Below are 24,208 nucleotides of genomic sequence, written 5' to 3'. Positions count from 1 at the left end.
TGGTTACACAGATGGTAATATTTGTGCACATCTTACTTTTGAGTGCCATCGGATGGAAAATAATGATAGTTTACGATATTGAACTACACTGTTATAACACCCACACTAACAAACAGATGTCCTGTGGTCTCACACTAACCAAAAGCATAGCACACGGGGCTTTTTGCACTAACGAGTCGGTTTCCGGATTATCGGGTTGTTACTAACATCAATTTCTGCACGGTATGCATGATAATAGCCACTGATGTCATTCCTATGCACAGGAAGTGCCACTGATATCACTTCACAAAGAAGGTGAGGTCACCAACACTTCTTGTGCAAAGTGTCAGGAAGCAACATCAACAGAGCTGCATATGCAGAGCATTAAAGAATGTCAGGGTGCTCTTTTTGGACAGCTATTAGGTTTCGATAGCTGTGGTCATCGACCACCAAGGAATGGAAGTCTGACAAAAAGCTGTTTAAATCAGGAACACCAGGAAAAGCCTAATGCATTCACTGCCTTTTGGAAAGTGCTTTATATCAGAAACAGAAACTGTAGTGCAATAATAAATTGTACTTGTATATTGTCTTTCATGTAAAATATCTCAAAAGTAACTTGCTAGGGAAAATGACTAAGCCACCTATTAGATTTAATAGTAAAAACTTGCATATACTGCATTTACTTTTGATTTAGGAAGAAATAAAGAGGTTGAAAAAAGAACTCAGCAACTTTGACCCCTCATTTTTTGAAGAGTTGGAGGACTTGAAATTCAACTACAGGCAAGAGGTTAAACGAAACATTCTTTTGGAAGAACAGATCAGGAAATTATCAGAAAGGTTTGGGGTGGAAGTAGATATTCCTGGAAATTGCTCCAGTGACTGAGAAGATCCAATGCGTGGATCATTATAGAGAAGTGTTATTAGAGTGGATGGAATTTACCATTCAGAGCTTAAAGTCGTTATAATTATTTGGTTTGAAAAATTCTGTTAGATTCTTTGAATGCTAGTTTTAAAATGCATGTGTTAAATTAATATTTCCAAATTTTTAAGCAGTTATGATAAATAATCCTTGCATTTTATATAGCGCCTTATCACATCTTTGAGATGTCTCAAAGCGCTTCACAGAATATACTGTAAAGTGAATTGACTATATTTTGTGGGCGAATCTGGGCACAATGTCCAGTTCCCAAATTGCTGCAAATGTTACTAATGTCCTTGTAAATGTACAGAAAGCCGGCCATTGTAGTAATTTTTACTCTGCAGCATTTCACGAGAACATAACTTTGGAGACAATTTTTCCCCCAAGTTAAAGGAAGTTTCTGTGCATTCTAGAGAGGAAGAAGTCTACTCTTCCCTCCTCAATGTTGGTATTGTGTTGGTAAAAATCTGAGTTTATATTTATAGTATGTGAAATAGTAAAGAAGAAAGGATAATGTGCAAAATTAGAATCTTTTTATTCATTACTATCCGTTCTGTGATATCTACTCCGGCACTGAATGTTTAAACAAATTCTATTCTTCCAAAACTGGTAAACCACAGGATCTGACAGAAACATACAGAGAACCTGAGAAACAGTATTTTTGTAGTATTTATGTACCGAGAATTTTTGACATTGTTACTTATTTATTAAATTTGTAGAACAATTTTAAATAAACCGCTTCCAAACAGCTATTTTTGACATTGTTATTTATTTATTACATTTGTAGAACAATTTTAAATAAACCTCTTCCAAACAGCTTTTTTTTTTACTGAATATTGCTCCACTAACCATGTACAATAACCAATTTGATACAGGTGATTTTAAATTAATGACAATACTATTGCGTCATTCAATAGGTGGTTACAAACTGAAGCGTTGACATTCAGAATTTCAAGGCTTTCTTCAAACGAGGCTAGATTTCCCACTTTAGCATATTTTGTTTGATTATTAACAGCCAATACACAAAGATCAATGCTACGATTAAAAAATGAATTCTTAAAACCTTATACTGAAGTGAAATGTTTAGGGAGTCTTGAAGTTCCTAACAGGGATAGGCTTAAACCACAGATTCCTTTAACGTGGCACAAAATTCTCAACGTCAGAGAGAATACTAAATGGCTGGTGTGAGAACCTGGAAATGTCTCACACTGTTACAGTTGGAGTTTCTTTAGTGGTTGGTCAGACTAGATGGATCATCACTCTGGATTTAACACAAACTATACTTGACCTGGGAGCGTGTGAGAACATTACTGGGTGTCTAAAATGTAAGTGTTCCATTTTCCAGGACGAACATTCATCAAATCCATCAAACACCAAAATGCATTAAAAAGAAATCCACACTGAAACAAAATACTCTTATATAGCAAGGAACGTCATCATAACCTCTGTGCGAGTCCCATCTTGCAATAATAATAATCCTTGCATTTGATATTTCAATGTCTGAACAATTCAACTAAATAAAATCTTTCCTGTGCAGGGGTGGGTTGTTTCTGTCATCCTTTCCCTACTCATGAATTGAAATGCCGTTGGTTAACGTAATCTCAGTACACAAGGGAAGGGTTTTTTAAAAAAAATAAACTGTTGGTGACATCCGGCAGTTTTATGTTATTGGTAATACAGTCAATTTCATTCTCTGAGGAGAATGCTAACACAAGAGTTTTTTAGGGACTTTCCAGTTGTAACCATCAGGCTGTGCAGATAACTATATTTCTAAATAGTTCCAAATAGTTTTAAGTACCATTAATTTACATTATATATTACTGACCTTATTGAGGAATAATGCCAATATTTGGTTTTGTCGAGTCGATGGGCCAAATGGCCTCCTCCTCCTATGCTCACTGCCTTTTGTGGTCTTGCACACATTACAACTTTTGAGTGCCTTGGACAACAACATTCTCCACTGGAAATAAAGGCATCAGCTTTAACTTAAAGCAACGTCCAAAGATTGCAAATGAAAGCCAACAACTCTAGCAGTCAGTCAATTAGACCTTTCTGGCTTTGATGCTGGCAAGACTGGTATTCCTTGATGTAATGTTACACACCTTCTGTGCAATTGTTTCCAACATTATCCCAGTGAATGTCTTTCAGATGATCAAACCTCTCCCCATTGAGTTTTGCAAGAACCAAAAATGAAGACTTTGGTTCAAAATTGCAATTGTACTTGCTCAGATCAACATTGATGCACACAGGGCGAGCAGTCAAGTATGGGTTTGTTACTGGCCACTGTAATCCCACATGTTGACGATGAAGCTGAAAATGAACAAAATACAGCAGAAATGTCATCTTTATTTAAATGCCACATATCCAACGTAATATTATTTCAAATGTATCCTTCATACAAGATATGGTAATATAGAAATGTCTCAGATTTTCAAAATTAACCAAGTTATTAAACTACCAAATTAAGAATACTTTTTTTCAATAGTTATGAATAAACTCTTCCTTTACCTTAATTAATACCCCATTTGTGCAGTGCCACACAATGCCTTCTATTTTACCCTCTTGGCTTTCCTCAAACCATGTAATCAGATCTGAATAGCTAAGAGAAGGGGGGTTCTGGATTTGCAGAACACCATGAGAAACAAGAGCGTGAACAGGTTGTTTCTTATTTCCTAGTCCTGAAATAGAATAAAGAGGGAAATGTGTTGTACTGTTACCAGAGGGATTTAGGTTGCACAAAACCATTGAGAATTGTTTACCACCTCAAACAAAGCAAGATGACAGTGTATTCAAAGTTTTCAGATGCATTTAGAAAACGTTAAGACACAAGTGTTAACACAGTTCATTTTTCATCAAAACTAAATATATTAATTAATACAAAGGAAACACAAAGGGAGTGGCATCATGCAGTTCCCAGCTGTTAAGTCCAAGGTTCAGAAGCAGATCAAATGCTACTCACAGCACAGTAGGAAAGAGAGAGAAATTACACGGTTTACTCACCATATGGATTTCCATTAATATGAGTTCCTACAAGCTCAAGAGTTTGTTCCAGGAGCTCCATTAAGTGTACAGTGGTTATTTCCAGCAGATTCTGCTCTGAGTGTGCTTTCATAACCAGTGCTACTTTAGTCTCGTAATTGACCGCAGACCCATGCCAGCAGTACTGTCTGCTCTCCTGCTCTACTGGAATCCACCCTTGGTGTGTTTGGGGAAAGTAAGGAAAGCTCATTATCTGTCAGAACTGCTTCAAACATTCTGCCCACATTACTGTTGAGTGTTGACGTCAAGAAAACAAAACTTTGTCACAATCGTACCGGGAATGTGCCCATTTTCATCCGGCTGTGGTTGGCCTTCCAGCTGTACCACTCCACGAGCAGGAATCCAAGACTCCGGAACGGTCCTGAAGTCGTCATTGATATTCCAAGTGAATTCTGAAAAAGGAATTAAGCTGCCAAGTTAAACGGCCCCACATCTGGCTGAGAACCAAGCCAGGTTTAGAAGTGTACAACAGCTGCAGCTACAACAACTTGCAATTACATAGCGCCCTTCAAGCAACAACAACAACAACTTGGATTTATAAAGCGCCCTCCACGCCAGTCGGCGTCTCAGAGCGCTTTACAGTAATGGATCCTGGCACCGAGCCAGAGGGAGGGGGAGGAAGGTGACCAAAGGCGCGGTCGAAGAGAAAGGTCTTCAGCAGTGACCTGAAAATAGGAAGAGGAGGAGCGAGGCGAAGGTTGTGAGGAAGGGAATTCCAGAGCCTTGAGGCAGAGTTGGGTCCCAGAGCACTCGACAGTGGCGGAGCACGACTCCGAGCTGGGGGGAGGTGACCATAGACACGGTCGAAGAGGAAGATCTTCAGCTATAATATGTCAGATACTAGACACGGAAATGTCAGTCAATCCCTTCATTATTGAGACAATTTGTCAATACGGGGCACCCCATTATAATAGTGTCTGGGTCTAGAAACACAGAAATGAAATTTAAAAATGGCCTCAGCCCTAATTGACCTGTAGATTAATGGGTATTTGGGACAGCTCCAATGGTGTACTGGATAGAGCTGCAGCTTACAGACAATTCAACTGCGAACTGACAAACACATATTTAGAAGCAACCATACATGGCTGGTAACATTTATAACCAACAGAAATGCAGCCACACTATTCGAGTGATTCGTAGACCGACCTCAAAGTTGATAGACTTTATGTAGGTTCGAACCACCAGCAGAGCTAAGCCTGGCTACCTCAAGCAGTGCCTCTTTAAGGATCAATATCCAGGATGGCAAAGAGCAAGTATCTCCCTCTTCCAGACTAGTTGCTTCTGATTCAGCAAAGAAACTCACACACATTATCAGTTCTCTGTTAAAAGTGGCGAAACGAGAAAGTCAGCTCACTGCTGACTTTTAGTGCTACTGATGGCTGTCGACTTCTGTAACTTTAGTTGGTATAAGTCACTTTGTGTAAACACGTAGCAGCCATTTTTTTTAATCCAACCTGCTACCCATTAATCTATTTTAAATTTAATGTCCAACTTTTTTCCCACAGACCCAGTTATACATTGGAAATATAAAGATGAAAGTACCGTGCATTTAAACTTGCAGAATTTTATAACAACCAGAACAGAATGGGAAGAGAAAGACTGAGTTACCTGTGGAACTAGTTTTGTTGAGCTGAAACTTTCTGTATCGTTTCTCAGCTTGTTTGGTAGGTTTCCTGTCCAACCGAGCCCATAGATATGGCACACCTAAAAATAGCAATGTCACAATGCCAATGAACAATCTTCTACCAAATTCATCTAGTTTTCTATTGCACAAAAGGCCTACCAGGATACCGGAAATTAAAGTATATAGCTCATGAGGTCACAAGAAAGATTAGGTCACTTTCTGTTGGTGGGTAGGTCTTGAATGGAACTTGAATGAGGTGAAGGAGAGTGCAAATCAGAAGGACTTTGCATTGAATTCCAGAGAGTGGAGATAGACTGAACGCCCAGAAACTAACGGTAAATGCCAGAATTATTTAAGATAGTGAAAGGGTTTGAATGAATTAATCATTTATAAAAAAAAACTTTCTGGGTTTCGAGCACAGGAATGCAAGAAATCAAGACTGTGAGAGGGGAACTTCTCCCAGAGTGTTGTCAGAATTTGGAATGATTTACCAGGGATAGCAATTAGAGTAAAGTCGATTGTGGTATTTCAAAGACAATTAGACAAATATAGGAAGAGTATTAGAGATACGGGAAAGAACAGCAAATTGGAATTAAAATAGAAGGTTTCTTGGGAGGATCAAAAACCGAGCCAAAAAAAGGACCCAATGGCTTCCTAATTCATCATACATTTCTATGGTTCTATAGTTCTAGGATTACGGTTACAATAAACATCACCATGAGACAGTAACATTTCTGAAGAAAGCACACTACAACATCATATGTTACCATATGTTTGGTATCAGGTCAGTCTACCTAACTTCTGAATATATTTCCTGTATGTTTTTATCAGATCAGTCTGTGTAACTTTTGTATATCTTTATGCTTGATATCAGGTCAGTCTGTCTAACCTCTATGATGGATAAGGTTTCTTACACATATTATGCAGTCATTCCTGCTGTTTGGGGAATAAATATTAGTCACTTGAGACACTTTCTACAGTACCTTTGTATTTAGTAATATAACAGCAGGTTCCATCCACTTTCTCTGTGGGAATTGCATTGTGTATATCCGCTTCCAATGCTTTAAGGTTCACGTCTCCAGTAGCCAACACTCTGAATGACTGAAAAGAACACATTTTTGAGAACAATTAACAAGTGGATAATTAACGTGTACTAAGATCCTATTTGGAAACTAATTTCTACATGTTGTTAACATTATATGCATTTTTGAATTTTAGGTAAACTATCCCACCAGTACAGACTCTATATAAGAAAGATCCACCAAAGCAATGGACCAACTTTTTATTTTGATTTCTATTTTGCAGCGTTCACGACAAAAAACACTACAAATGTTCTGAAAGATCCACAATGATTAACAAGACCCAATAACTTTCAACATTTATGATAAAAATCTCTGCTGCTGTGATCATCTATCTGTGAAGCTAAAGTTTCCAGCAGTTTGAAATACCGCAGCTGTGTGCTCTTTCTTTTCCATGCACCGTTTACCTTGAATATCAACATTCTGTATTTGGAACAAAAATAGTTATTGGACTGTGGTCGCAACATGTAAATTATAATGATAATAATTTAAATATAGCTCCCGTTCACTCATTTCTTTTAAGTAAAGCACAGTCAGAAGAGTGCTCATTTGCGAGTATTTTTTATCGGTACAAAAATAACAATCTACTTGTGGAATCTTTTACAGGAGATCGGATTGTACGAGGCGGGGGCGTGAGATCAGACACGTCAATAGATAAGATAGATAAGAACTCGGTCTAACCTATAATCACTCTACCCGTAATTCGATAATATATTGGTCATGCCTTGTTATTATTTGATCAATTGCAGCATTTGATTTTTTCTCATGTTCTTCTCTATGTAATTTGCTTGTTTTGATCACCATTTTGATCACCATTCGTCAATAAATTTGATCATTTATTGTAAGAGAACACAACTCCAGCAGAGAACACATTGGAACGCGGCAAAGCAATCAGCATAAACATCAACTTTATTGATTTCAAGACCCCAAGTGGTCAGAAGACTGTCCTATCCAATTGGCAATGTCAGCAATCCCAGCCCTGTCCAACTCTCCCAGCCCAGCCCTGCCCAGCCCTGCCCTCCCCAGCCCTGCCCTCCCCTCCCCAGCCCTGCCCAGCCCTGCCCTGCCCAGCTCTGCCCTGCCCTCCCCTCCCCAGCCCAGCCCTGCCCTGCCCAACTCTCCCAGCCCTGTCCTGCCCTGCCCTCCCCAGCCCAGCCCTGTCCTGTCCTGCCCTCCCCAGCCCAGCCCTGTCCTGCCCTCCCCAGCCCTGCCCTGTCCTGCCCTCCCCAGCCCTGCCCTGTCCTGTCCTGCCCTCCCCAGCCCTGCCCTGCCCTCCCCAGCCCAGCCCTCCCCAGCCCTGCCCTGTCCTGCCCTCCCCAGCCCTGCCCTGTCCTGCACTGCCCTCCCCAGCCCTGCCCTGTCCTGCACTGCCCTCCCCAGCCCTGCCCTGTCCTGCACTGCCCTCCCCAGCCCTGCCCTGTCCTGCACTGCCCTCCCCAGCCCTGCCCTGCCCTCCCCAGCCCTGCCCTGTCCTGCACTGCCCTCCCCAGCCCTGCCATGCACTGCCCAGCATCAGCAAGTGTGGATGGGGTGTGTGTGCTGTGGGTGGGGTGGGGTGGGGTGAGGGTGGTGCTGTGGGTGAGGGGTGAGTGCTGAGGGTGGGGTGTGGGGGGTGGGGGGGTGAGTGCTGAGGGTGGGGGTGAGGGTGGGGGGTGAGTGCTGTGGGTGGGGTGAGGGTGGGGGGTGAGTGCTGAGGGTGGGGTGTGGGGTGGGGTGGGGGGTGAGTGCTGAGGGTGGGGGTGTGGGGTGGGGGGGGGTGAGTGCTGAGGGTGGGGGTGTGGGGTGGGGTGGGGGTGAGTGCTGAGGGTGGGGGTGTGGGGGTGGGGTGGGGGGTGAGTGCTGAGGGTGGGGGTGTGGGGGTGGGGTGGGGGTGAGTGCTGAGGGTGGGGGTGTGGGGGTGGGTGGGGGGGGTGTGGGGGGGGGGGGGGTGAGTGCTGTGGGTGGGGTGAGGGTTGGGGGTGAGTGCTGAGGGTGGGGGGGGGGGGGGGGTGGGGGTGAGTGCTGAGGGGGGGTGGGGGTGGGGTGGGGGTGAGTGTGGGTGGGGGTGGGGGTGGGGGGGGGGTGAGTGCTGGGGTGGGGGTGGGGGTGGGTGGGGGGGGTGGTGGGTGGGGGTGGGGGTGTGGGGGTGGGGTGGGGGTGAGTGCTGTGGGTGGGGGGTGTGGGTGGGGGTGGGGGTGGGGGGTGAGTGCTGAGGGTGGGGGGTGGGGGGGGGGTGGGGGTGGGGGTGGGGGGTGAGTGCTGAGGGTGGGGGTGTGGGGTGGGGGGTGAGTGCTGGGGTGGGGGTGTGGGGTGGGGTGGGGGTGAGTGCTGAGGGTGGGGGTGGGGGGGGTGGGGGGGGGGGGGGGGGGGGGGGGGGGGGGGGGGGGGGGGGGGGGGGGGTGGGGGGGTGTGGGGGGGGGGGGGTGGGGGGGGGGGGGTGAGTGCTGAGGGTGGGGGGGGGTGGGTGGGGTGGGGTGAGTGCTGAGGGTGGGGGTGGTGGGGGTGGGGTGGGGGGGTGGAGTGCTGAGGGTGGGGGTGTGGGGTGGGGGTGGGTCGGTCTGACCTGATTGTCGCGTTTGGTGCTCGGCTCCTCCTGGACTTTGGTGACAAACAGACACGGGATCTTGTGCTGCACCGACCCCCGGCCCCGGCCCGGCCCCCCCGCCCCCCCGGCCCGGCACCCCCGCCCCCCGGCCCGGCACCCCCCCCCGGCCCTGCATCACCGCACCGCGGGCTGGGAAACTGCTGCACACCCCAACCTGGAGCGCCCCCTGGCGGCCCCTCCGCTCCTCCTCCCCCGTCTCCACAGCGAACCCACAGCCACTGGGGCAAAGGCACTCCGCCCCCGGGCCCCGCCCCCCCACCCCTCCTGGCCCCGCCCCCCGCCCCCGCCCCCGCCCCCCCCCCCCCGCCCCTCCTGGTCCCGCCCCCCGCCCCCGGGCCCCGCCCCCCCCCGCCCCGCCCCCGGGTACTGCCACACAGGGGGAGAGTTCATACAGTGAGTTCATACTCACTGACTGAGCAAAGCCGCACTGAGTATCTGTGTATATATAGTATATATATATATAGAGAGAGACTCTGTGATTCTCCGCAGAATTACTGTATCGTCAGAAATTAACAAAAGAATGTAACCTTCGATGCGGTTTTTTTTTGACCCCCAAAACATGTACTGAAATCCATTTCAATTTCAGAACATTACAGTATGAGGTGAAGGCCACATCTCTCGCAGCAGCAACACTGAGTGCCCTCAGACACACAGACCCCGGTCACAATAATAGGCGATTAGTGTCACAAAGAATGTGCAGAAGTGTCTGAATTATCCTTATATTACAGCACAGTATTGAGCTTTTTCTGGGCATCAAATAGGAATATTTCAGTCCGTGAAGGAAAGCGACATTTCCTCCAAACATTACAGTCCAATAACTTTGCTCTACTTTATTGAAGGCAAAAGTGAAAACGCATCGACACATTTACTGGCAAACATTATTCGTTCTGTACAACAAAAATGACATCACAAATTACTGTGCCTTTCACCTCGACAGGACGTCCCGAGGTGATGGACCATCGGTGTTTGGGACCCAAGCTGGGGGGTGGGTCAGGGACGGTGGAGGGCCGGGGGGGAAGGAGGGTGACCGAAGGCAAGGGTCGAAATGTATTAACAATTAAGTTTGCAGCTCAGTAAATAAACAGCACACAAAAATCACACGGTATTAACAGCAGCGCAGTAACAACAACAACTTGCATTTATTTAGCACTTCTCATGCAGGGGAGAGTCCCAGAGCTTATAGTACAGTAGTGATAGAGTGTGCCCAGTAGATTGCGGTGTCTCACGGATCAGCAGGATGCACTAGTTACTAGTTACTAGCAGGAGCGCACTACTGAAACTCTAATTGTGATTCCAAGAGGCAAATATTCCTATCATACCTATCAAGTTAGGAACATAATTGGCTTTAAAGAAGCTCACATGTCACCCAAAGCCAACAGAACACAATATGTGGCTGGACTCAGTCCAGGAAGTACCAACAAATATTGGCATTAAAAACTATGTATGGGAAGGTTTTTGTGATACCCCAATGATATTTCATTAAAACAATGTAGTGAGCTATACCATGACTGAATGAAAAATCAAATTGTGAGTGTAAGAATGGAATGTTTTGCTCTGATGAATCCTAGTTACTCAACATATTCTTATAAAAAAATGTTCATAATCATAAAATAGCATATGTAGAAATAAATGTCAGTCCTGTCAAACTTTATGGTTCATCTTTAAACCTGCATTAATATCATATACCCCAGGAATTTCTTAACACGTTGGCAAAATCATCATCATCTGTGACTCCAAAGCTAAGTCCTTCATAATAATTTTCAAATTCACAATAAGTAACTTCATTGGGACGGCAGCAGTTTTCTTGAAGTGTATCAAGGAAAGCTGATTGGACTTTCTGCTCTGAAATTTCTCCTATATAAAAAAAGAAAAAGGTCATTATTGGCTTCCGAGAGTATTAGGGCTATTACTGATGCTTAAATTAAGCAGCAGTCGGAAACAATATGTCTTACATTGATGCACTGGATCATAAATAAGGCCGGAAGAAAATTTAGATTTTTGGGGTCCAAAAGTTGTGTCCAGTTTGTTAATGTTGTTGCTTTAGTGTTGTCAGTTCAAGTACCTACAGTGAATACCTGCTCCCATTGGGCCATCTACCAGGCCATCAACCCATCCCACATATCCTTTGAACCATTCTTCCAAAAAGTGGAAAATACAATGAGTGCAGGATGGGTTGATGGACTGACAGATGGTTCAACGGGAGTGTCGGGTAAGTTGATGGATAGGTGTAAGCTTAAATGTTGCTTTTTATGACAAAGCTACGTCATTAATGCTATGTGTTAAAAGTTGCGGTTTCCACAACAAAATCACGGCCTGCAATTTCTCTTACAGCTTGAATCATAAAGCAGTGTTACCATATGAGCCATCTGACAAAGGTGCAATGAGGGAGATTAAGAGAAATTTGTTTACACAAAGAATTGTTAGGATGTGGATACCCTGCCAGGAGCTATGGTTGATGCAGAATCCATACTAGCTTTCAAAGGGAAACCAGATAGACGTGTGTTAAGCAACCACTTGTGTGGGGAAAATACTGGTAAATGAGATTAAATGAATGGATTTCTCTTTCAAGAGCTAACACCGACAAGAAGGGCCAAATGGGTTTCTTCTGATCTGCAAGTTTCTATTGTTCTAACAGCAACATATTTTTTCCACTCCACAAATCATGCATCATATTCTGGCCCCAATTATTGCATAATTAGCATTGAAATTATTATCTGGAATTCTAATTTATAGCCACTGTTATCTCAATTATTTTTGGTTAAGATTCAAAGCAATTCAAAATTAAAAAAAAAACATTTTATTGATGGTCAAACCAACTCAGATGAAACTCATGGTATAAAGATATTCTGGATTATAGGACTCAAATGTACGCAGATAGAAAATACCATTCTCGTATATCCAAAAATAAAATATGAAAGTATGATAGAAACTGTACATCAAAAGTTGTATATTCATTTATTACCAGACAAAACTTTAGGATGTTTCCTGGCACTGTAAAACTTGCTGATGTCAATCATACTGACTGTACCACTTTTGTTTGGGTCAAGCTTCATATAGGCCTGTGAAGACAAATACAGTGAAATACAAAATGAAGTGTAAAATGTGCATTGAATATACTATTCAGAAATGGAATATGGATTAACAACAACAAATTACATTTGTATAGTGCCCTTCATGTCAGGAGGAAGTCCCAAGGCACTGGACAGTCAGGGATCCGCACCCAAGCTGGTAGTTAGGATCAGGAGCAGCGGAGGGTGGGGAGAGTAGGGTTAGGAGGGTGACTGAAGGCATGGTGGAGGAGGAGGGTCTTGAGACAGGTCTTGAAGGAGGCAAGAGAGGGGGCGAGACGGAGGGACTATGGGATGGAGTTCCAGAGGGTGGGGGCAGAGAGGCTGAAGGCCCGCCCGCCAACGGTGGGGGAAGCAGGGTGGGTTAAACGTTCTAAATGTAGGACTAGTTGTTTACTAACTGGATGAAACAAAACATCACAGAATTTATAATACAGTAAACCCCCAGCTTACCAGATTCCGGGTATCTGGAATCCATACCTAGCCAGATCAGGCTCGAAATAATTTCTTTTAAAAATAAATTCCAGAGACCCACATGCGTGTACACTCCTGCCAGCTCAACTCCCCAGCCTCATCATACTTCCTGGCCTTCAGTGTCCAGGGGATATTGACTCTGACTCAGTTTGAATCCCGTGAGCAGAAGACAGTTCATCGCTATCTTCTGCATACTGGATTCAAACAATTACGAAGCTGGTAATGACATTTTTCGGCATTGAAAAAGCTGCCGCCAAAAAAAAACGGTAAATGCCAATACTGGCATTGTAATTACACTTAGCCGGAAATTCCAGCTCACCGGACCAGATCCTCACCCACCTACCTCCCCCACCCTCGCTCCAATATAAACAAAAGGTTTGCCGTACTTTCCTAACAAACCATTTGCGATATTCATTCATTTCTCCAAGCACTCCTCGAATAAACTGGTGATAATCGACTTGACCCTGACAGTCTTGGTCCAATATAAGCCAAACAGATTCAAAATCCTAGAAATAAAAGAACATGTTAGCAAATTAATGAACTGCGAATCAGAAATGCCAATTTAAAATTTCTTAGAAAAAAAATATTGCCTATCTTTGGAACAGGTTCTGCAAAAATGTCTATGTTCCTCACTTTCTGATCTCAAACCTTATCTAAATTCTTCACTCTTAGACTGAGCATTTAGTTACCTCCCATTCCAAATGCATGAAAATTTCCCTGTGTGGTGGTATGTAAACGGACCTCTCAGGCTGGTTTGGATACTCAAGATTGACTATGGGTTTTGACATGCATCATACTCAGCTGACAAACAAAAATAGACATGCTCAGATATTTGTTTCTTCCAGACCTTTTCAGGAAGCTCCAAATGGAATTCATTCAGAGCTTGTTTCAACTCCATCTTCTGCAGGAATCCATCTCCAGACTTGTCACACCGCTGGCAGAATTTCTGCAAACCAGTCATAGTGCGAACCCCTCTCTTCTTCAGCTTTTCTTTCAGAAGAGCTAAGCAACAGAAAGAAAATAAATTATCTGAAGTGCAAATGAATTGCATTTATCAGAATTTCAGGGATTACTTTGCACATCAGCAAACCTATAAAAATATGATAATTAAAATCTTTTATATTATATATAAGATGGACTGTACTTTGTGCTGCATTACTTTATTACAAATCAATAAATACAACAAATAAAAAGCGTCCTCTAAGTTCTGGTGCTTTTATCAAGTTGTACAAATAGGGCTTTAAGGTTTCTAAGGTTAAGTGTAAAAGTGTAAAAAAATTCAAAATCTCATAGAATTTTTTTGTTATATAAAATCGCAACATAAGAGTGAGGGAAAACATGAATACAAATTTCTTACCATTGGCCCAAATCTCAGTATTTGATACATAAATAATCTGCGCAATGGTAGGTTTAAAAGGAGCAATTTAAAAAGATAAAAGGGAAGGTGCAGGTCAAGGATTTTAAACCTAAATTTCAAAGAAAAGGTAATAATAATCCTTACATTTGATATAGCTCCTTACCATGTCTTCGAGACGTCTCAAAGCGCTTCACAGAATGTACTGTAAAGTGAATTGACTGTACATTTTGTGGGTTAACATTGAAAGTTGTAAAAAATTGAAGAATGAACAGGACTATAAGTTAATGCATGTGACAGGAAGAATGATTACTAATTTTAGAACATGCAGGTGCTTTTGGCATTCTCACCTTGTGTGGTCTTGAAGATATTTCTATCATCTATTTCTTGCTTATTGGGATCTTCGTTGCTACTGGCTCTGTAACACATTTGTTATGTGTAAATTTACATTTAAATCAAAAGAAAAAAAAGAAGCATGTCCATTAGAACAATTCTGCCAATGTGAGCACTTAATAAATAAACTTTTTTTTAAATGACCTATTAAATCTCAATACAGATAACATAAATCCTGTGAACAAAAATTGAAAATATTCTGTGAAATAATATGTTCCATGATCAAAATTAAACAACTCTTGTTGTTTATTTTAACAAACTCAGATACAAACTACTGACAAAGTATCTTGTGAGCCATGAAATCTTGAACCAGATTTTTTTACAGTAATTGCAAGCTTTCCTCCAATACAGAAGCACTGTTTACAGCCAATCTGTATTTGCTGAAGGACAACGTAAAACTACTTCCCTGTCTCCTGATCTCTATGAACTGTATCACCAGAGTTGCACCAGATAAAACAGTAGGTGTCAGCATCTTGTTGTCTAGCAAAAACCCATCATGAAAGTTAACTGAGGCTGAGGTTTAAAACATGGATCTCCCCATCTTAGACACAACCAGGTCACCTTTTAAACTGCACACATTAGATCTTGCAGTTTCCAAATTACGCATTACATGATTAAAATTGCTTTTAGATGAATCCCATAAATGAAACTTCACATTCAAATGAAATACTGACGTTTAATGTAGTCATTATTTATAACATGCTTTAATGAGTTTTTCAGTTCAGCAGGCGCTAATAAAGATGATCCCAGGTACTTACAGCAATGAATGTTTTGCCATTTCATCAATATTGATGATCCGTAAAGTGAATAACTGCTTCTCTTTAATAGTTGCTGGAAGACCAGAATGTTCTGTTGTCAGAAAGGTCAGATTGGCAGCCTGCAGAGAAAAGATGGCAACAGAATGACCTCAGCACACATGACTGGAAGCAAGGCAAATACGGTAAAATAAAGAACAATTCTTGTCACATACCACACAAAAATCACCAATACCATATTGTCTTCCTTTCCGTCTTCCATACTGGTGACAGTAAACTCCTCTCTGAATGAATGGAAGAGCATTTAATCTGAAACAAACAAATCAAATTGAAGAATTCTACAAATGTAGTTGTTTTCTAGTCTAAATTTCTAAAGGTTTAGAAAAATGATAAGTGGCCATCCAGAGATCACCACTATCATTTATTTAATTGTAAAACGTAGATTTTCTTTTCCGAATATGTGTGATTACATGATTGCCCTACAGGCCAGAGTTCATCCATCTCTGCAGTTGATATGCTGTGGTGCCATTTGCCAAGTATAATTACAATTAAAAATCTTGTGCTTATGATTTGTGGCGATTTCTTTGCTCTGTAGCCTAATCCCAGGCCAGCCACATTGTCAGTTGATTTTTACTTAAGAGCAAACATTCAGTAGAGAGGAGAAAGAAAGTAATCTATCTCCAAGAAGATAGAACAATGCTATCAACAATAAAAAGCACACACTCCTGAGGTTCCGGCCTGTGATCTGAGTACTTACCACAGTTATCTTATTTTCATACACGTATCTTGTAAATTACTAATTAAATTACCAACCAATAATGTAGAATAATTAACCTTACCTATTTTTTCCAAAGTGACGATATTCATATACTGTAAGAGTCTTATCGAAGGCAAAGAAGAAGCCAATCAGCTCTCTGCATGCATCCCGTCCATTTCTAATGAAAATGAAAGCTGCATATGAATTAAGTAGACAATTACATTGTAGGTGAGATCATTCCAACTAAATCCAACTACAGTTTATTCTGCTGCTTCTGTGTGTCAATTGGAACTAACTCATTCACATAACTCAATATTCTTCGAAAATACCAGATTGACAACAGTTAAATTTCCTTTGCTGTTTTACAAACCTAATTTTATTTAATGTGCATTTGGTAACATGAAACATAAAATATTGCAAACTCTATCAAACTAGGTAAAGTGCAACAAATAAATTAGAAACCTTGAAATAATTCGAGCATCAAAACGCAGTTTGTTTGAGAGTAAAGTTTCTGTTAATGTTGAACTTGTCTTCACCCTGTTAAGGAAAAATATATTCAATATGCAGAGGTTTATTAAAACACAAGGAGAGTATTGAAAAACAATAAAGCTTCTCCCCCCAGTAACATTTGTCACTGAAGGCCCAAAAGAAGATCAATAGAAATCCACATGCACAATATTTGCATAGCAGGTTTTGCAGATTTTTTTTAAAGCTTTTATCATTTCTATTCCACAAATGATCAGACAGACAATAATTTTATAGTTAAGAGTTAGAGTATTGTATCCAAATTTGATCACCCAACTTTAGGAAGGTTGTCAGAACCATAGAGAGGTTGCAAAGAGATTTACAAAGCAGAGGAACTGGGCCAATTTTCTTGGAAACAGATCCCATCTGTCGGTTCAAGTGGATATAAAAGATCCCGTGGCACTGTTCAAAAAGAGAAGGGAGTTTCTCCTAGAGTCCTGGTCAACAATTCCCCAGATAAAACTGGGGTGGGCATTCATTTGAATAATTGTACCACTTAAGAGATTTTCACTGAGGATCTGGTCATACCCTGAAATTACAAGCAATTTGCTTATACCTCCTTAAACACATACTTGGTTGCATGTAGTTTTCTATTCCTGAAGCGTAGGGGTGCAGATCCAAGCCCAGGAAGTGACGTATGTTCCTGAATCAGATTACTGTAGATTGTATTTTGTCCTGGGTCACTGATAACTGCCCTGTTGAAAAACAGAATTGGGGCACGACTGATAGTTTTGCAACCAACATACATGTTTCAGATAATGAAAGACATATTTTCATTGTAGGGATAACCTACACAATATTACACACTGCAATGTTGATGTGCAAAAATGAGACAACATAATCTTTATCTAAACCTGATTAACATGGTTTCAAAGGTACTCTGATTTTAAAATATATTAAAAGCATTGGCATATAATGGGTTTTCTCCCATTTGCAGTGGCGATTATGTTGGAAAGTGACAGTTATTATGCATCAGCAACACCAGCAAACAGCAATGAAACAAATAACTAAGTAATCTGTTTATTCAAGATAATTCTACAATAACTGGAGATTTCATGGTTACCTGGAAAGCTGATCCAGTAACACTTGTTCCACCACAGCTTGTGTTTTCTTCTCTGCTGCCATACCCTCCTACATACAAAATTGATATGGAACCATTTTTATTGCATATCTTTTTATAGATTTAAACTCTCAAATTACTTTTTTTCTTGAAATCCCCCATTCGTAGGTTCTGCTTTTTAATTGCAATTGTACATCAGTTACAACATTTTCCCAAACAGTCATACAATGTTCTTATCGTACATGGGATACAGTTTGCATGTTACAAATATAGTGAGGAGTCAGCCTGGGCTAGGTGGGTTCTGGATGACTTGGGAAAGTCCATCTGAGATATGCTGTGATCTGGTGAGTTTTTGATTACACTCTGTAATGGTTTCACAAGTTGCACCAGTAGGGTGGTACACCTGACTGTCAGGTGATATCTAAGCAATATGTGGGATGAATCTAGGAATCGAGACAAATACTGTATTATCTCTTTCTCCTGTTTCAGCTTTTCCTTAAGTGTTTCACCCAACCGCAGTGGGATGCACTGTCGGACAGTGGTTAGAAGACCCAGGAGCTTGCTCACATTCAGTTCCAGGAGAATCTCTTGGTGGCAATAATGTGGTTCCATGGCGCACAAAGAATTTTTTTCTTAAAATCAAAACAATTAACAAATGCACAATCCCAAGATCCAAAACACTACGATTTATAAAATTATGCTTTGGATGGAACACAGGAATTATCAACCTCAAAAATAACATCTCAACAGCAACATCTGCTGTTAAAATCTTTAGTGCAAGTTATACAGCAACACAGATGGGAGGCTGAGTGTACGTGACTTACTTTCCTCTTGCTAGGAAACAGAAAACTATGTAAGACTAAATTGGTTGAAAAGAAAATGTGCATGCAGGATTTCTTCAAGAAGTATTAGATAGGTAGTTGAAAAGGAAAAATATGGGGTCTAGCCTCAAATATGAGATATGGGGAAAGAGCGGGGGAGTGGGACTGTTTGGGTAGCTCTTCCAAAGAGCTGGCACAGGCATGATGGGCCGAATGGCATCCTTCTGTGCTGTAATATTCTATGAATCTATGACTAAGTAAATTAAAGTTTTCACATGAAAACATACTTACAGCTTCCAATTTCCTCATGCTTTGTTGCACTGTATATGGTTGGCTTGTGTAACACTGCTGTAAACGAGCTTTCTCATCAAGGACTGTGGGATCCTCAGGGTTCACTTTACCATCCTGAGGTTCCTTTCAAATAAGGTAGAAGTAAAACAAGTGAAAATGATATTCCCAATAAATCTAAACTTAATTTCTTTCCCATAGAACAGTACCCGTACCTTTTAAGTACATTACCTGTTTTTGAGGAACTGACACTGAGGGTTGCTGAAGCTGATCATTTGTTTGGTTCTTCTGTACCATTCGCTGAGAATATTGTTTATAATTCATTTTCATTTCCTCTTCATATTGCTGGTACTTAAGTTTATATCTTTCTGAAGGTTTGGGCAGATCCTCAGGCACAATATATTCTTGTTTTGGAGGAGGCTAGATGCAACAAGTCAAGGTATGTTTTATGAGTATTTGTAGAATTAATAAAATATCAGCAAGACCTAAATGAACATATCCATCAACTCTTCTTGTGATTATGGTTTTCAAATTGATACCCATGGTGTGGGAGATGCATTGCCTGGGGAAGAGTAAATAATAATCTTTGCATTTTATATAGGGTCTTATGACAAAAATCTCAAAAGTTTCAGTTTTTTTATGCGTCTGTTATTGATCCACTGTTACTGTTTCTTTTATTTGCCATCATGTTTGATTTTGATCAATTATATTCTTCAGCAATATTATAACGATTAGTTGAGAAACCCTTAAAATAAAAGCAAGCCATTGAAACGTGCAAATGGTACAGAATTTTCACAGACAATTTCTGCAATAAACAGACCTGCTGACAGTGGTAATGGAGGGCATTTGGAGGTGGGGCAGGTGTTCCCCAGCTAATAGTGGAGGTAGAATCGGGAGATCCAAAACGAGGATATTCTTTAACAACAGGTGTATAAGCCAAATCATTCTGTAAGGGTAAAAAAAATACTGCATTACAGAACAGGACAGTTAGTATAATTCATCTTTCCTGTGCCACTCACCTAGAACAGCTATACTTAATACATCAAAACCCACCCAAATGCTGCGACTTTGGCAATATGTGCTCATAGTGAGAGAACACAACCAGCCCAGAAACCACAAATTTCAGCAGCATGCAAGTTACTGAAAGATTAGTCTGATATCATCACAAAAACATGGGCAAAGAAAGCAAACTGCAGAAAACATGGGCGTTTTCTCTAAGATACAATAAAAATAAAATGTATATTCTTTATATTTCTTAGAATGGAACAAAATTATCATACACTTCAAATTCAGAGAAATTAACAAGAATATGACTTTAAAAATGTGAGAAAAAGGATTTTTTTATTAACTTAGCAGAATTTCTACAGAAATAATCCATCCATTTATTAAAATTGCTTTTTTTGTTTGGTCTTCAAAGGTGGAATAATAGATAAGTAAACATTGCAATAAGGTCACCATTCTCACTTGACTGAAACATAATTTTTGCTGAATGAAGTTTAGGTGAAAAAATGTACTGTTCAGTTCAGAATTAGCCTTGCTAATGTATTACAAAACCAAGGATAGAATTTCAAGAATTATTCTAAAGTGTGATATATGAATCATCACTTACCTCATCCCCTGAATCACTAAGTTTTGTTAGGTCTAACACAGGCACACTAAAATAGAGAAGATATTGCACCGGTTAATGAAAGATATTAAACCAGAAAGCATTTAGAGAGGTTTATCAAGAGTGTGAATGTCACAAATGATTTTAGAAATGAATGAAGTAACAATACACTGCCCGGGTGATCGGACTAATGGAGGGTAGATCCGGTCTGGCAAGCCAGTTAGGTGTAATTACAATGCCGGTACAGGCATTTAGCCCTGGCATGGGCCAAATTAATCGGGTTAAATGGGACTGTTTCTGTTCAGTCTGAGTAATTAATTCTATGCAACTGTTCAGGTTCTTTCTAGGTTATGCCTCAACCCATTTGTGAGAAGGTGGGCCAGTGCCCATTTTCTGAGTCTGCCAGAGCATGTTTATATCTAAGTGACTCAAAGTAAATCACGGCTCATTTGTTCCATCGTATCTACAAAATAAACATATTTCTTCTGCTTGGTGTCTGCCCACGGAATCTGCTGTCAGAAAGTGAGTTTGCTGGCAAAAAATACATCTTACTACATTGGTTTAATCCTACCCACGTGATTTCTTTGTCGTGATGCAGTATATTGTAAAATAGAGATTTTTAAATGATAACAAGAAACGATACAAATTATTAAAATTAGACGAGATACTTACTAGTCGGGTCGAGGACTATGAGAAACTCTTGATTCTGGTCTCCATCCCTATGAACAAATTATATTATTCATAACAATTTTAAAACCAATTAATTACTAATGAAAAGCTTGGAAGTTCAAATATAAATACAATTACACCAATAAAATGTCATCTGTATAGCGCATTTCACGTCGCGAAGACATCCCAAGGCGCTGGTACGTCCATTAAAGCATCATAAATAATAATAATCCTTGTATTTGATATAATGTCTCAAAGCAATTCACAGGGTTTTATTGTGAAGTGTAGTGGCTGGCAGATAGTTTGCGCACAACAATATTCACCCACCAGTCATAAAGTCAATGTTCAAACCTAATGAATGGGTAAATAATTGACTGAATTTTATTTGCTGTCTTCTCACTAAGCATCTAAATAAAAAAAGTAGAAAACACATAAAACTATTCCAGTTTAACTTTAAAAGTAGGGATTTAAATACCTCACCAGTTTCACTGCAGTTATTTCCTTTCTATATAATAATTGCATTTAGCTAAATGAAAGTGTTGCACTAAAAACATAAATTACAGAACGTGGTGGTTTAGATAAGTCACAGCTATTACCAAGCAACATAAATATCAATTAAACTACTACATTTCAAAGAAGTTTTCCCGGTTACCAGATACATTCCGTTAATGTAATTAAGGTTAAAACAGGTGTCCATTTTGCTTTCCATGTGAGAAAACTCACTGAGCTGTCTGTTTAATTTAGTCCGTTGTACCATTACAGCAATTCTGAGAATTAGCAATAAACTCACAACTAAGTTCAATGGGAAAACAATTTGAACTTCAAGTGAGCAAGCAGGAACTGAAGATGACAAAAACATTTTTTTCAAGTTCTAGAAAACCTGGCAACTGTCTCCTTTTGGTTGCCTATGGAAGAATGTGTGCTCAGGTGTGATATGCAGTAATTCTCGTTGGTAAAGATTATCTGAGTAATTATTTCTATGTAACTGGATAGTAAATCAGCTGTTTTAAAATGATAATGCGCATTCAACCCAGGAGCACATTACTCAGGCTGATGACAATTTCAAATCCATCAAGAATGTGTGCAGCTACAGTAAAACAACCTCAACAGCTTGATGGATGTTGAGCTCCTAAGGTCAAGGACAATTAAAGCATTATGATGCCTCCATAGATTGATGTATCTATGGTTTTGTATTTTACATTGATTACATTAAAATATTCTCCAAGTAATTATAAGGGTCAAATTGCCAAACTGACTCACACAAACGGAACAGTGTTCCTGTGATGCAACAAGAGTTTCTGTACTATAAAAATGCCACAAAAATGTTTATTTCAAAATGACAGTAACATTTCACTCTGGAAACCTGCCGTGCATTGTTTCACTGTAATAATAATAATAATCCTTGCATTTGATATAGCGCTTTTCACGTTTTCTAGAAATCTCAAAGCGCTGTAAAGTGAATTGACCGTATATTTGTGGGCGAAATGCGGCAGCCAATTGCGCACAGCAGCGTCCCACAAACAGTCGTGGATTGAAAATGACCAATGGAAAAAAAAAATGGAATTTATTATTGTTGTGTTTTTTGTAGGGATTATTATTAGGCGCGTGGAGTAAGGAAACTTTCAGAGCACCAATGATAATAATAATCCTTGCATTTGATGTAGCGCTTTTCACGTCGGGAGAACGTCCCAAAGCGCTTCACAGAACACACTGTAAAGTGAATCGACTGTATATTTGTGGGCGAACGCGGCAGCCAATTGCGCACAGCAATGTCTCACAAACAGTCGTGGATTGAAAATGACCAATTTATTATTGTTTTGTTTTTTGGAGGAATTATTATTAGTCGTGTGGAGTAAGGAAACTTGCCCAAGGTTTCGCCCTCTGCCTGGAATTGAACTCAGGTCTCTCGCTTGCAAAGCGAGTGCTCTAACCGCTGAGCTACCGGACTCCACATGATTTGCTTACGTGTCAACGACGGTGCTTCAGAAGCTCTGACAACCCAGTCCTTCAGATTTTGCCAACTTTATTTGCTCTTAACGAAGCACACGGTAGACAATTCCTCGCGAGCGACCGTGACGCTTCGCGGCTCTCCGCCGAAAGAGCTAACGTCTTGGTCGAACGATAGCGCCGGGCTATTTACAGCGCGTCGTCGCGTCGTCCTCCAGAGACGTCTCAAAGGCGCTTCACGGAATATAACAATAATATAATAATAATAATCCTTGCGTGTGGCTTGCCCCCCCCTCACCAAAAGCGAGTTTGACTGTAAATGTCGCGACTGCGTTCGTTGTGAGCAGTTTCCTTCTGAACCGAGGGATTTTATTCGATGTGTGTGTGTGTGTGTGTGTGTCTTTCTTTTTTAAAAAAAAACCACGGTTGCCTTTTGTGACCCTTTGCGGTCGTACGTACAGTTGGATCACCAGAGGGGAACCCTCCGGTGACTCCATTTTGTTTGTGAGTGAGTGAGTGAGTGTGTGGGAGACCCTGAGCACCTGGTGTCACCCCACCCCGCAGAGCCCACGTACCTGGGCAGGTGTCCTGTCCAGCAGTTTCTGCCGACGTTGACCGGTTGGCGCGGCTCCAATGCCCTTCACTTCCAAATCCATTCGCGAGCACCGGCGGGGCCATTAACGTGAGGCTTTATCCTTCCGTAGGCCTCACGCACCGCGTTGCTCTGGCAACCGGCCGCCGCCGCCGCCGCCGCGCACGCGCAGTATCGTGCAGCTGACCCACCACCTGTAGACACACCACCCACAGCTGTCCTGTCTGGTCCTGTCCTGTCTGTCCAGTGTCCACACCACGTCCACAGTGAAACTCAGCCCCCGGTCTGGGCTTTTATCTCTCTTGCAATCCCCCCCCCCCACCCCCCGAGTCGTACACGCACCCGAGCCCCATTTCTTCTTTGCGCGAGTCGTACTTTGGAAATCGTAAATAACAACAACAGCAATCCTTGCAATAATAATAATAGTAATCCTCATCACATCTTCGAGACGTCTCAAAAGCGCTTCACAGAATATGTTTTTCATTGCATAGTACTTCCAATAAAATGCTTTCAGCTTTTGAGTTAATTTTGCGGCATTGCTTTATGTGGCTAACAACAATCTCATTATTACCTTACCTTTGTGATAAGACGACGAGGAGAGGGCTCAATTGCCTCAGCTGTATGTAAGTGCATGGGTTGCTTAAACATCTACAGTCAACATTTTATACCATTAAA

At 41.3% G+C, this 24,208-nt stretch overlaps 3 protein-coding genes across 6 annotated transcripts in view; 1 reads left to right on the top strand and 2 right to left on the bottom strand.

The window, feature by feature from the left end:
• The window catches only part of cep290 (centrosomal protein 290), a 38,335-nt gene extending 36,687 nt beyond the window's left edge, over positions 1-1,648 (top strand). For all 4 annotated transcript variants that reach the window (XM_042334843.1, XM_042334840.1, XM_042334842.1 and 1 more), the window contains one exon: positions 674-1,648. In XM_042334843.1, the coding sequence (XP_042190777.1) occupies positions 674-862 (189 nt within the window). In that variant the 3' untranslated portion in view covers positions 863-1,648. The remainder of the gene's footprint in view (positions 1-673) is intronic.
• Positions 1,410-10,103, bottom strand: cunh12orf29 (chromosome unknown C12orf29 homolog). Its single transcript, XM_042335053.1, has 8 exons — positions 10,054-10,103; positions 9,183-9,288; positions 6,545-6,662; positions 5,546-5,641; positions 4,213-4,329; positions 3,899-4,093; positions 3,407-3,576; positions 1,410-3,208 (listed from the first exon to the last, which is right to left on the bottom strand). Exons 1-8 carry the CDS (start codon positions 10,101-10,103, stop codon positions 2,993-2,995), a joined length of 1,068 nt encoding a protein of 355 aa, XP_042190987.1. The 3' UTR covers positions 1,410-2,992.
• On the bottom strand, positions 10,040-23,679 carry caps2 (calcyphosine 2). Its single transcript, XM_007895329.2, has 17 exons — positions 23,517-23,679; positions 20,998-21,044; positions 20,329-20,374; positions 19,540-19,665; positions 18,951-19,139; positions 18,723-18,845; positions 17,614-17,681; positions 17,123-17,245; positions 16,488-16,562; positions 16,108-16,203; positions 15,484-15,577; positions 15,272-15,390; positions 14,471-14,538; positions 13,614-13,768; positions 13,153-13,272; positions 12,187-12,283; positions 10,040-11,078 (listed from the first exon to the last, which is right to left on the bottom strand). Exons 1-17 carry the CDS (start codon positions 23,595-23,597, stop codon positions 10,903-10,905), a joined length of 1,803 nt encoding a protein of 600 aa, XP_007893520.1. The 5' UTR covers positions 23,598-23,679; the 3' UTR covers positions 10,040-10,902.
• Between the last annotated feature and the right edge of the window lie 529 nt (positions 23,680-24,208).

The sequence above is a fragment of the Callorhinchus milii genome, unplaced genomic scaffold (assembly GCF_018977255.1).
Source record: "Callorhinchus milii isolate IMCB2004 unplaced genomic scaffold, IMCB_Cmil_1.0 Scaffold5, whole genome shotgun sequence".
Taxonomy (NCBI): Eukaryota; Metazoa; Chordata; class Chondrichthyes; order Chimaeriformes; family Callorhinchidae; genus Callorhinchus; species Callorhinchus milii.
The sequence above is the reverse complement of the archived record's forward strand: the minus strand, read 5'-3'. Positions and strand labels throughout refer to the sequence as shown.

Excerpts from the sequence above, each read along its gene's own strand:
- cunh12orf29 (XM_042335053.1), bottom strand. The coding sequence starts at position 10,103 with ATGTTTGCCAGTAAATGTGTCGATGCGTTTTCACTTTTGCCTTCAATA. Across the intron at positions 5,642-6,544 it reads TTATATTACTAAATACAAAG|GTGTGCCATATCTATGGGCT; the intron begins GTACTGTAGAAA and ends TGCTATTTTTAG. Across the intron at positions 3,577-3,898 it reads TATTAATGGAAATCCATATG|GACTAGGAAATAAGAAACAA; the intron begins GTGAGTAAACCG and ends ATTCTATTTCAG.
- caps2 (XM_007895329.2), bottom strand. The coding sequence starts at position 23,597 with ATGGATTTGGAAGTGAAGGGCATTGGAGCCGCGCCAACCGGTCAACGT. Across the intron at positions 19,140-19,539 it reads TCCATTACCACTGTCAGCAG|CCTCCTCCAAAACAAGAATA; the intron begins GTCTGTTTATTG and ends TGTTGCATCTAG. Across the intron at positions 14,539-15,271 it reads ATGGCAAAACATTCATTGCT|AGCCAGTAGCAACGAAGATC; the intron begins GTAAGTACCTGG and ends AATGTGTTACAG.